Consider the following 13,866-nt stretch of genomic DNA (forward strand, 5'->3'; position numbering starts at 1 on the left):
ATATTAGGGCTGTCAAAATTATCGCGTTAACGCGCGGTAATTAATATTTTTAATTAATCACGTTAAAATATTTGACGCAATTAACGCATATGTCTCTCTCTCTCTTTCTATATATATATATATATTTATCTTTCTATATATATAGATATAGATATATATATAGTATATAGTATATATATATATATATATATATATATATAGTATATATATATATATATATATATATATATAGAAAGATAAATATATATATATATAGAAAGAGAGAGAGAGAGAGAGAGAGAGAGAGAATAGAATAGAATAGAATAGAATAGAATAGAATAGAATAGAATAGAATAGGTAAGTAATAACCAAATAACCCTCTCTGGGTTCTTCCCAGAAAAAATCCAGGAAATAAATAACACTATTGTAAAAAAAAAAAAAAAAAAAAAATTTGCAAAAAAAAAAAAAATATATATATATATATATATATATACATATATCACATTGAAAAACATTTTTTCTAAGATTGATTTTTTTTTTTTTTTAATTGAAGTGATTTTTCTTTTCAAAATATACAGTATATTTTTTTTGTGTGAAGCAACTTTTTTTTTGATTGAATAATAAAGACACAAATGTCCTAGCCAAAATGTGGTCAAAACGCAAAACTACATTACGTCAATTAAAAAAGTTGTCCCTATCAAAAAAAAAACTTGACTTAAATTAAAAAAAAAAAAAAAAAAATTCAATCAAAGAAAAATAGGTTCCGAATACATTTTTTTGAGTTTCAAATTTATTTCTGCATTCAAACACATTTTTCTTTTCTTTTTTTTTTTTTTGATTGAAGTGACTTTTTCTTTGATTGAAAATAAATATTTTTGATTGAAGCAACTTTTTTTTGATTGAATAATAAAGACACAAATCTCCCTCCATAAAAACCCACCTCTGACTGGGAGGGGGAAAGTCAACATCAATCTTTGTTCATAGAATGTGTTGAAAAGGATCTGGTGCAGGCTGGTGTGGTGATGGGGGAGGAGGTGGGGATGCGCCTGTGCACCCACTGCGTCACACAAAATCTCTTCGCTACGCCCCTGAAATGAACCGCGTTTTCCCGTCTGAAGTTTTGAAAAAGCTGGTGTGGGACGCCATTTGCTGCATCCATAAAGGTTTGTGCTGTTTACCATGAATTTTCGTCTAGCCTAATATGCGTGCTAACATGCTACAACGCCCTTCACCGAAAGAAAGACACCTGCAAAGTTTGAGGAGAATCTCTTAATTCACCGCGAAAGTGAGTCTGAAATAGGCTGCTGGTTGCTATGGAGATAGTCGCGCGTCCTTTCAGAAATGCTAACTTTACGGATTTGCATGAACTGGACAAACGAACGTAAAATAGAATCACGGCTGAAACGGAAGCAAAACGTAAATGAAAGACAAGCTTGTTGAGATATTCTATTTAAGTTTATATACATTTATGGTGTATTGTTGATTATGTTTCTTGCATTTAGGGACGCCAACTTCCAGGGGAAATTAAGTGACACCTCACTGGTAGATAACCAATAACTGTCACCCTTTAGTTCTTCTTTTGTATGTGTAAAGTAGGGCTGTCAAACGATTAAAATTTTTAATCGAGTTAATCACAGCTTAAAAATTAATTCATTGTAATTAATTGCGATTCAAACCGTCTATAAAATATGCCATATTTTTCTGTAAATTATTGTTGGAATGGACGGATAAGACACAAGACGAATATATGAATTCAATATACTGTACATAAGTACTGTATTTGTTTATTATAACAATAAATCATCAAGATGGCATTAACATTATTAACATTCTGGTAAAGCGATCCATGGATAGAAAGACTTGTAGTTCTTAAAAGATAAATGTTAGTACAAGTTATAGAAATTTTTGATTAAAACCCCTCTTAATGTTTTCGTTTTAATAAAATTTGTAAAATTTTCAAACAAAAAATAAACCTGTACCTAGCCATTGTTGACGTCAATAATTACACAATGCTCATGGATGGTGCCATAACATCAGTCGCACCCAAGCACCAGCAGAGGGTGACAAAACACACAAAAAAAAAACAAGTAACAAATGGCTATGACACGGTCATTTTAATCTGTTTGAGCGGGGCATGTGCGTTAATTGCATCAAATATTTTAACGTGAGTAATTTAAAAAATTAATTACCGCCCGTTAACGCGATAATTTTGACAGTCCTAGTATAAAGTGTTTTTTCTTTCTTTTTAGTTGATTATTTGACTCAAATCTAAATTAATTGGGTGCATATTTGAGTGATGAACTCACTTGTACTTGTTTTAGTTTTATACAGGCCTACCTTGTTTATATTCAACAGAGTATTAGGGACAAATAAAGAAAAAAACATTAAAAGTTGTATTATTACGTAGGGCTAATGTACAGTGGTATGAAAAAGTATCTGAACATTTTTGGAATTTCTCACATTTCTGCATAAAATACCCATCAAATGTGATTTGATCTTTGTCAAAATCACACAGATGAAAAAAAACTTGGTTTTGGTGTTTGGCGCCCTGTACTGTCGTTTGGGTCCAACGGATTTTATGGGTTAGTACCATGAGTGAGCATGGTGTAATTAGTGACATCAACAATGGCGAGCTACTAGTTTATTTTTTTGTATGAAAATTTTACAAATTTTAATAAAATGAAAACATTAAGAGAGGTTTCGATATAAAATTTCTATAACTTGTACTAACATTTATCTTTTAAGAACTACAAGTCTTTCTATCCATGGATCGCTTTAACAGAATGTTAATAATGTTAATGCCATCTTGTTGATTTATTGTTATAATAAACAAATACAGTACTTATGTACCGTATGTTGAATGTATATGTCCGTCTTATCTTTCCATTCCAACAATAATTTACTGAAAAATAGGGCATATTTTATAGATGGTTTGAATTGCGATAAATTAAAATTAATTAATTTTTAAGCTGTAATTAACTCGATTAAAATTTTTAATCATTTGACAGCCCTAGTTACAGCTCAATTGGGTTAAGATCTGTTGACTGTGCTGGCCACTCCATTACAGATAGAATACCAGCTGCCTGCTTCTTTCCTGAATAGTAGTAACAATAAATCAACAAGATGGCATTAACATTATCTCCTAACGTGATCCATGGATAGAAAGACTTGTAGTTCTTAAAAGATAAATGTTAGTACAAGGTATAGAAATTTTATATTAAAACCCCTCCAAATGTTTTCGTTTGATTAAAATTTGTAAAATTTTCAATTAAAAAAATAAACTCGTTGCTCACCATTGTTGATGTCAATAATTACACCATGCTCACTCATGGTACCAACCCATGAAATCATTTGGACCCAAGCGGCAGCAGAGGGCGCCAAACACAAAAAAACAAGTAACAAGCGGGCATTACACTGTACTGTCATTTTAATCTGCTTGAGCTGCGCATGTGCGTTAATTGCGTCAAATATTTTAACGTGATTAATTAAAAAAATTAAGTACCGCACGTTAATGCAATAATTTTGACAGCCCTAATTTTTTTTTTTAAATATGCCCTCATGTTCAAAATTTTTCTTCCCCCAGAAAATTGAGATTTTATGCTTTCCAATGATGTATCATACATGCATATCGGACAATTTTGAAATTTGGCCAAATTGGGGGTCTCATAGCGCAACTTCAAGTCCCCTGAGTGTTTTCCGCCTTATATATACTGTACTGTAATTTTGATTTCAGATGTCTGAGCACACACAAAAAGAGACAAAAGTAAAAAGTGGAAGTGGTGGTCCTGTTCCGGAATGGAAAATGAAGAAACTTGTTCCTAAACATGAGGATGAGCCAGACGACCAGAACCGGGATTCCCAACCCTTGACCTCCAGCCAAGTTCACGCAGCTTTCTCAGACAGCGCCTATCTGTTAGCGTCCGTCATCTTTCAGAACAGCCGCCGGGAGAAGCCTGCAGCAACCAGACAGCTGGTGAGGTACGGCCAAGAGAGGGAGCTTCCTCTGCCGCCAGTCAAAGATGAGATGCGACGTCCTGCTTTTGAATTGGCTTTCAATACACTGAGATGTAAGTGACCACTGTCATAAGCATTTCATACAGTGGGGCAAATAAGTATTTAGTCAACCACTAATTGTGCAAGTTCTCCCACTTGAAAATATTAGAGAGGTCTGTAATTGTCAACATGGGTAAACCTCAACCACGAAAGACAGAATGTGGGGAAAAAAACAGATAATCACATTGTTTGATTTTTAAAGACTATTTCCAAATTAGAGTGGAAAATGAGTATTTGGTCTATCCCAAAAGTTCATCTAAATTCTTTGTTATGTACCCTTTGTTGGCAATAATGGAGGCCAAACGTTTTCTGTAACTCTTCACAAGCTTTTCACACACTGTTGCTGGTATTTTCGCCCATTCCTCCATGCGGATCTCCTCTAGAGCAGTGATGTTTTGGTGCTGTCGTCGGGCAACAGGGACTTTCAACTCCCTCCCTCACCTCAAAATGATGACAAGAACGGGGAGCCAAAATCCCAGAAACCACACGGGGGGACCTTGTGAATGACCTACAGAGAGCTGGGACCCCAGTAACACAATACGCCGCCAGGGACTCGAATCCTGCACTGCCAGATGTGTCCCCCTGCTGAAGAAAGTACACGTCCAGGCCCGTCTGCGGTTCGCTAGAGAGCATTTGGATGATCCAGAAGAGGACTGGGAAAATGTGTTATGGTCAGATGAAACCAAAATGGAACTTTTTGGTAGAAACACAAGTTCTCTTGTTTGGAGGGAAAAGAATACTGAATTGCACCATACCCACTGTGCAGCATGGGGGTGGAAACATCATGCTTTGGAGCTGTTTTTCTGCAAAGGGACCAGGACGACTGATCTGTGTAAAGGAAAGAATGAATGGGGCCATGTATCGAGAGATTTTGAGTGAAAATCTCTTTCCGTCAGCAAGGGCATTGAAGATGAAACGTGGCTGGGTCTTTCAGCATGAAAATGATCCCAAACACACAGCCAGGGCAACAAAGGAGTGGCTTCGTAGGTTCAAGGTCCTGGAGTGGCCTAGCCAAGTCCGTGTTGCCCAACGACAGCCCCAAAACATCACTGCTCTAGAGGAGATCTGCATGGAGGAATGGGCCAAAATACCAGCAACAGTGTGTGAAAAGCTTGTGAAGAGTTACAGAAAACTTTTGGCCTCCGTTATTGCCAACAAAGTGTACATAACAAAGTATTGAGATGAACTTTTGTTATTGACCAAATACTTATTTTCCACCATGATTTGCAAATAAATTATTTAAAAATCAAGCAATGTGATTTTCTGGGGGGGTTTCCTCATTCTGTCTCTCATGGTTGAGGTTTACCCATGTTGACAATTACAGGCCTCTCCAATATTTTGCACAATTAGTGGTTGACTAAATACTTATTTGCCCCACTGTATAAATAGCATTGCACCAATATTAGTACCGATACGCCACTAAAATGACGTCATTTTTATCAGCAGTTTTGTTTTCGTAAACAATTACTATAACGAAAATATTTCCTCAACGAACAATTTTTTCAAGACGATAACGAACCAAACACGTGTCTTGGGAGATGAAACCATAACAAGGTGAATCCCAGTTTTCCTCTGAAGAGGCCAGAACGAAACGAAAATGTGGCATAGTTTTCGTCACATGTTCACAATCAGTGACATTTTAATGTGTAGTCAGCCTGCATTGTAGCAGTGTCTGGTTGTGTCACTCATGTGACGTGCCAGTGTCTTCTCCTGTCTCCCCATTGCTCGTTTTGAAATACACTTGGTAAGATTTGTTTTCTTATCTTGGCAAGAGAGAATATGCAATGTTGCTTTAGCCTTTAAAGGTCTGTTCTGAGTTCTCATTACACACTAAATGTAACTCGTAGTGGCATCCAATGAGTTAACTATTCTAGTGGAAAATTGTGTTAGCAACCTGTTGGTTCCAATATATCGTCACATCCCTACAACACACTATTCATCAATGTATGGCTTTGATGAGCTGAGCTCAGTTCTTAACTTGAAGAAATGCTTCTTCGGCAAAATAGTAGCATGCCATGGAGCTCAGGTATTGATCTCTGATAGATTAAAAATAATCCTAGTAATCTCTGAATTAGAGGAATCTGTCACTGTGACAGGTGAGTCGATACGTGACAGTCTCTTCATACCACATAACACTTGAGTGTCCATGCATTATTAGTGATAGCATATCATGTGTTGGTGGTATGATGTCATTCCATGTCATGTTGCATAAATTAGCACAATTTGATGAAAATCATGAATAAAATTGCAATATTGGCCGGAAAAATCGCAATTAGATTTTTTTTTTCTAAAATAGTTTGACCCTATCCAGAGGTCATAAGGCGATTTGACATAGGCACAAACTTTTCATCTCCATAAACAAGGACCTGCAATGTATTAAACAAAATATACTTTCCCTTTTTTTTTTTTAATGAAAGTTTAATTAAGGTTTAATGATCAATTTATTGTCAGTTATGCATGTTTAAAAATGTCATTGACCTTGTCTTTGCCCATGTCTTGCCTCACCAGTTTTTCATTCTTTCCGTCCCTCTGTGTATTTCTGCCCAAAATTGTCACATGACCGCTGCGGCTGCCGTAGTGCGGCTGGAGACGCTCTTTAGACCACTTTGTGTCGAGCTGGATTTAGAACATGAAGCGAAAAAGAGTCTTTCGTTTGTGTGTGTGTGTTGTTGTCCTCGGCTGTGACCAGACAAGTTGGGCTCCCAACTAGTAAAGCCTCAGCAAAAATTCAGCATCACAGATTAGAGATTCAAGGAGCCCGCCGGGTACCAAAGAAAAAAAAAAAAACATAGCTAATCTGTGCCCACAGTCTAATAAACTGTGGGTACGGGTGAGTAAACTGTGGGTACAAATTACTAAATTGTGGGTACAGGTTAGTAAACTGTGGGTACAAATTCCTAAAGTGTGGGTACATTTTACTAAACTGTGGGTACAGATTACTAAAGTCTGGGTACAGATTACTAAACAGTGGGTACAGATTAGTAAACTGTGGGTACAGATTACTAAAAAGTGGGTACAGATTGCTAAATGTTCGTGCATTTTACTAAACAGTGGGTACAGATTAGTCAACTGTGAGTACATTTTACTAAACTCTAAGTACTGTACGCACTACACTGTGGGTAGTTTAGTAATCTGTGGGTACAGATTACTAAAATGTGGGTACAGTTTAGTAAACTGTGGGTGTAGTTTAGTAAACTGTTGGTAGTCATGACTGAACTGTGGGAAGATTAATAATCTGTAATGACTATAATTTTACCATTGGCACTGAATGAATTCCACCAGGACAGACTTGGTTAATAGTTGGTGCATTTATTTTTTTTTCTTGCAGATCAAGAACTGCTGGAGGATGTCATAATTGACAGTGGCTTTTTTTCCTCACCTCATATTGTAAGTGAGCACATACAGTCACCTCCAGGGGTCAAAGTGGCTAGAATTTCTCGCCAGAACTTCCTGACACAGGGGTGGAACTTAAGCGGGTGCTAGGGATGCGACATCTCCCGGGTTTCTAAGGCTAGGTTCATACTGGAGGTGTTAATGCACAATTCCAATTTTTTTTTGTCATAGGTTTTTTTTTTGTTTTTTGTTTTTTTTTTTTTGGGGGGGGGGGGGGGGGGGGCGGCATTCAGACTGCCTTTGTCCTTTGAGCCGGTTCAAGTATTACTCATGCACACTAACTCACATCCAAAACTCTCTGAGCAAACTGACCCTCAGGTTGAGAAGTATCAAAATTAATGACTGCCGTAATTTTTGGACTATCAACCGTTACTCTTTATCCTTATTTTGAATCCTGCGGTTTATTGTCCAGTGTGGATTATTTGTTGATTTATTTGGGTTAATAGGTACAGTTTCTGGCACCTCTGTGAGATAAAGTGTTACCAAATACCTGGCAATTAATGAAACAACTGGAACAGTAACTGAAGAAATATTTAGCACGGAACATGAATTTTGATTGTTATTTACATCTGTAGCGCTACAATGCATGCTAGGAGGCATGTTGGATGACAACAGTGTTGACAACAGGTGGCAGCAGAGGATTCAAAATGAACGGAAAATTAGGACGTGCATAGCCGTTAATGGCATGGCCTTACTTGGGTACCAGTTGATTGTCAATGTGCTATCATGGTAAGTGTATGGTCACAAATCACAGCCACACGTTTTTCTGCCATTTAATATGAATGGCAAATTTGGATGTGCATAGCCGTCAATGGCATAGCCTTACTTGGGTGCCAGTTGAATTTCAATGCACTGTAATGGCAAGTATATGGTTAAAAATCACAGCCACACGTTTTTCTGCCATTTAAAATGAATGGAAAAATTGGACGTGCATAGACGTCAATGGCATGGATATGCATGGCCTGCAAAATTTCATATAAAAAAAAAAAATGCCACAAACCCCCCCAAAAAATGCCACATACCAAAAACCATTTTGCCACATACCAAAAAAATGCCATATGGAAAAAAAAATGCCACATGCCAAAATCCATTTTGCCACATACCAAAAAAATGCCATCCGGCAAAAAAAAAATGCCACGTGCCAAAATCCATTTTGCCACATACCAAAAAAAATGCCGCATGGCAAAAAAAAAAATGCCACATGTCAAAATCCATTATGCCACATACCAAAAATTTTCACATGTCAAAATCAATTTTGCCGCATACCAGAAAAATGCTACATGCCAAAATTCATTTTGTCACATACCAAAAGAATGCCACATGGCAAAATCAATTTTGCCACATACCCCAAAAAATGCCATACGGCAAAAAAAATGCCACATACCAAAATTCATTTTGCCACATACCAAAAAAATGCTAGCTGGCATTATCAATTTTGCCACATACCCCAAAAAATGCCATATGGCAAAAAAAAAATGCCAAGTGCCAAAATCCATTTTGCCACATACCAAAAAAATGCCACATGCCAAAATTCATTTTGCCACATCCCAAAAAAATGCCACATGGCAAAATCAATTTTGCCACATACCCAAAAAATGCCATATGGCAAAAAAAAAAAAAAAAAAAAAACGCCACGTGCCAAAATCCATTTTGCCACATACCAAAAAAGGCCACATGCCAAAATTAATTTTGCCACTTACCAAAAAAATGCCACATGGCAAAATCAATTTTGTCACATACCCCAAAAAATGCCATATGCCATATGGCAAAAAAAAAAAAAAATGCTACATACTGTACCAACAACCATTTTGCCCATACCAAAAAAATGCCATATGGCAAAAAAAATGCCACACGCCAAAATCCATTGGGTGACATGGCAAAAAATGCCACATGGCAAAATCAATTTTGCCACATACCAAAAAAATGCCACTTGGCAAAAAATGCCACATGGCAAAATTCATTTTGCCACACACCAAAAAAAATGCCACATGGCAAAATCAATTTTGACACATACCCCACAAAAAAAAGCCACGTGCCAAAATCCATTTTGCCACATACCAAAAAAAATGCCACATGCCAAAATTCATTTTGCCACTTACCAAAAAATTGCCACATGACAAAATCCATTTTACCACATACCAAAAAAATGCTATATGGCAAAAAGAAAATGCCACATGCCAAAATCCATTATGCCACATACCAAAAAAAATGCCACATGGCAAAATCAATTTTGCCACATACCCCCCAAAAAATGCCATATGGCAATTAAAAAAAAAATGCCACATGCCAAAATCCATTTTGCCACATACCAAAAAACAATGCCACATGGCAAAATCAATTTTGCCACATACCCCAAAAAATGCCATCTGGCAAAAAAATGCCACATACCAAAATTAATTTTGGCACATACCAAAAAAAATGCTACATGGCAAAATCAATTTTGCCACATACCCAAAAAAATGCCACATGGCAAAAAAATGCCACGTGCCAAAATCCATTTTGCCACATACCCAAAAAAGGCCACATGCCAAAATTCATTTTGCCACTTACCAAAAAAATGCCTTATGGCAAAAAAAAATGCCACATACTGTACCAACAACCATTTTGCCACACATCAAAAAATGCCATATGGCAAAAAAAAAATGCCACATGCCAAAATCCATTTTGTCACATACCAAAAAAATGCCAAATGGCAAAATCAATTTTGCCGCATACCAAAAAAATGCCACGTGCAAAAATCAATTTTTCCACTTACAAAGAAAATGCCAAATGCCAAAATCCATTATCCCACATACCCCCAAAAAAGGCCACATGACAAAATCCATTTTGCCACATACCAAAAAAATGCCTTATGGCAAAAAAAAAAAAGCCACATACTGTACCAACAACCATTTTGCCACACATCAAAAAATGCCATATGGCAAAAAAAAAATGCCACATGCCAAAATCCATTTTGTCACATGGCAAAAAATGCCACATGCTAAAATCCATTTTGCCGCATACCAAAAAAATGCCATATGGCAAAATCAATTTTGCCGCATACCAAAAAAATGCCACATGCAAAAATCAATTTTTCCACATACAAAGAAAATGCCACATCCCAAAATCAATTTTGCCACATGCCAAAAACAATTTTGCCACATACAAAATACCACTTTTCGTTCTCGCTGTCTCTCCCCAAGGGAACAGTGATGGCCAAATGAAGCTTCTCAAAGCAATAAAGATTTGCAGCCAATTGGTTCAAAGCTTCATTTTCAGAGCGTGCGCAGTATTTTCGAACCGTACAAGAGCACACAGCAAAGAGCACTGGAGATATAAAGCGCTAAGACGAGGAAATATGACAAAGCGTATGTAGCTTTTCGCTTCGGCTGCAAAATGGACCCGATGGGGTGCCATTCGTTTGTGCTATCTGTTTGGACACCCATCTGTTATTTAAAAAGTTGGTACGCTGCGGGAGTTGGATACGGAAAAGCTGCGAGTGACGTCATCACTCGAAGTTAATATCTCAATATCTATAAAACGATAGCAGCACAAACTGACTTTTTTACAGCGGAAACAAGCACAAATGTAGCATAAATGAATGGCACCATTTTGGGTCCATTTTGCAATAAATCACTCATCACTCAAAATTAATACCTAATACCTCAAAAACGATAGCAGCACAAACTAAACTTTTTCCAGCACAAAAGTCGCACAAACATTTGACATCACTTATATATAAATTTGCGTCTGATGGGGGGCCAACTTCACTGAGGTTTTTCTATTCTATTCTATTCTCTTCCATTCTAATTGTGTACACACAGATTATGTATTGCTCTTCCTATATATTGTGGCGCAGATTGTTACTCTGCATCCTTCAAGCAAGACAGTAAAGCTCAGACACAATAAGACACGCTTTGGAAATAGCTGCTAGCTTCTTTTACACTGCGGGCGTCTATAAAGTTCGACCTTGATAGAGGCGGGAGGCGGCGGTGGAATCAGACTGGCGGGTAAAAGTGGCACACATCGGTTGGGGAGCGGAGAAAAAAAGGCTGTATAGATAGAGTTTGGGTTGTGAAACAGCCTCTGGCATTCTTGATTACAATGGAGTGAGAAAATGAACCCTAAATCCTGAGGAGAATTGAAAGAGCCTGAAGGACAATGCAAGGAATCGAGGGACTAAGCAGGAATAGCCCTACGCTCGGTGTGAAATGAGCCACGTGGAACATTAATCTCATACAATGTTCCATTTTCTGTCCTTGAACCCGTGTGAAGGTAGCCTGTGTTTATATAAAGTTATATTTCTTTTCAATTAGCGTTGCACCGATACCGATCAGTTCTGATACAGTACTAAAAAGATGGTATCGGTATTGGGGAGGACTGTAAAATAACGCGTCAATGCTACTCAGTATGTACTTTTCGAGATCCAGTTTGTCGCCCAATCCAAGATGGCCGCCCGCAATGCACGCTAACCTGTAAAAAAATGGGAGCACTTGTCGCCCTTCCCAAAACAATGATATTGGTAGTGGACCTCTCTGACTACTCACACATTCAAAACTATGCATTTTTGCTGTATCAAAATTGAGTAAGTCCTACATGCATACTTTGATCAGGTTACAGTTCTCATTTTTGTGGTACTGCAAATCCACAATTCTGAATAAATTCTGGACAAGGATGGTGAATATTAGAAGTGGACCTCTCTGACTACTCACACACTCAAAACTAGAGCAAAAAGTAAAGTATTTTTGCTTTACCAAAGATTTGAAAAATTGAATTAAAAGTCTCACATGCATACTTTGATCAGGTTACAGTTCTCATGTTTGCGGTAGTGTAAATCCACAATTTTGAATAGGTTCTGGACAAGGATGATGAATATTAGTAGTGGACCTCTCTGACTACTCACACACTCAAAACTATGCATTTTTACTGAACCTATATTTTGAATTTTTGAATTCAAAGTCCTACATGCATACTTTAATCAGGTTACAGTTCTCGTTTTTATGGTACTGTAAATCCACAATTCTGAATAGATTCTGGACAAGGATGGTGAATATTAGAAGTGGACCTCTCTGACTACTCACACACTCAAAACTAGAGCAAAAAGTAAAGTATTTTTGCTTTACCAAAGATTTGAAAAATTGAATTAAAAGTCTTACATGCATACTTTGATCAGGTTACAGTTCTCATGTTTGCGGTAGTGTAAATCCACAATTTTGAATAGGTTCTGGACAAGGATGGTGAATTTTAGTAGTGGACCTCTCTGACTACTCACAAACTCAAAACTATGCATTTTCCCTTTACCAAAATCTAGAAAATATGAGTTAAAAGTCCTTTTGCATACTTTGATCAGGTTACGGTTCTCATTTTTGTGGTACTGTAAATCCACAATTCTGAATCAGTTATGGACAAGAATGGTGAATATTAGTAGTGGACCTCTCTGACTATTCACACACTCAAAACTATGCATTTTTACTGTACCTATATTTTGAAATTTTGAATTAAAAGTCCTATTTGCATACTTTGATCAGGTTACAGTTGTCATTTTTGTGGTACTGTAAATCCACTATTCTGATTTTGTTCTGGACAAGGATGGTGAATATTAGTAGTGGACCTCTCTGACTACTCACACACTCAAAGCTGCATTATTTTGCTCTGCCAAAATTTAGAAAATTTGAATTAAAAGTCCTTCATGTATATTTTGATCAGGTTGCAGTTCTCATTTTGTAGAACTGTATATCCACAATTCTGAATACAATCTGAACAAGGATGGTGATTATTAGTCGTGGACCTCGCTGACTACTCACACACTCAAAACCGCATTTTTTATTGCCGTACCAAAATTTTGAAAATTTGAATTGAAAGTCCTACATGCATACTTTAATTAGGTTACAGTTCTCATTTTTGTGGTACTGTAATTCCACAATTGTGAATTTGTTCTGGACAAGGATGGTGGATATTAGTAGTGGACCTCTCTGACTACTCACACACTCAAAACTATGCATTTTTGCTTTACCAAAATTTTGAAAAATTGAATTAAAAGTCCTACACGCATACTTTGATCAGGTTACAGTTCTCATTTGTGTGGTACTGTGGTACTGTAAATCCACAATTCTGAATAAGGTCTGGACAAGGATGGTGAATATTAGTAATGGACTTCTCTGACAAGTCCGGGACTCAAAATTATGCATTTTTGCTATACCAAAATTTAGAAAATTTGAACTAAATGTCCTACATGTATACTTTGATCTGGTTAAAGTTCTCATTTTTTTGTGGTACTGTAAATCCACAATTTTGAATAAATTCTGGACAAAGATGGTGAATATTAGTAATGGACCTCTCTGACTACTCCCAGACTCAAAAGCATGCATATTGACGTAACCAATATTTAGAAAATTTGAATTAAAAGTCTTACATGCATACTTTGATCAGGTTACAGTTCTCTTTTTGTGGTACTGTAAATCC

At 36.8% G+C, this 13,866-nt stretch overlaps 1 protein-coding gene across 1 annotated transcript in view; it reads left to right on the forward strand.

Moving 5' to 3' along the window:
* The first annotated feature begins 3,781 nt into the window (after positions 1–3,781).
* The window catches only part of LOC130923742 (putative methyltransferase NSUN7), a 53,171-nt gene continuing 43,086 nt past the window's right edge, over positions 3,782–13,866 (forward strand). Inside the window, exons 1-2 of the mRNA XM_057849669.1 lie at positions 3,782–4,046; positions 7,361–7,419. Of these exons, the coding sequence (XP_057705652.1) occupies positions 3,782–4,046; positions 7,361–7,419 (324 nt within the window). The remainder of the gene's footprint in view (positions 4,047–7,360; positions 7,420–13,866) is intronic.

The sequence above is a fragment of the Corythoichthys intestinalis genome, chromosome 11 (genome assembly GCF_030265065.1).
Source record: "Corythoichthys intestinalis isolate RoL2023-P3 chromosome 11, ASM3026506v1, whole genome shotgun sequence".
Lineage (NCBI taxonomy): Eukaryota > Metazoa > Chordata > Actinopteri > Syngnathiformes > Syngnathidae > Corythoichthys > Corythoichthys intestinalis.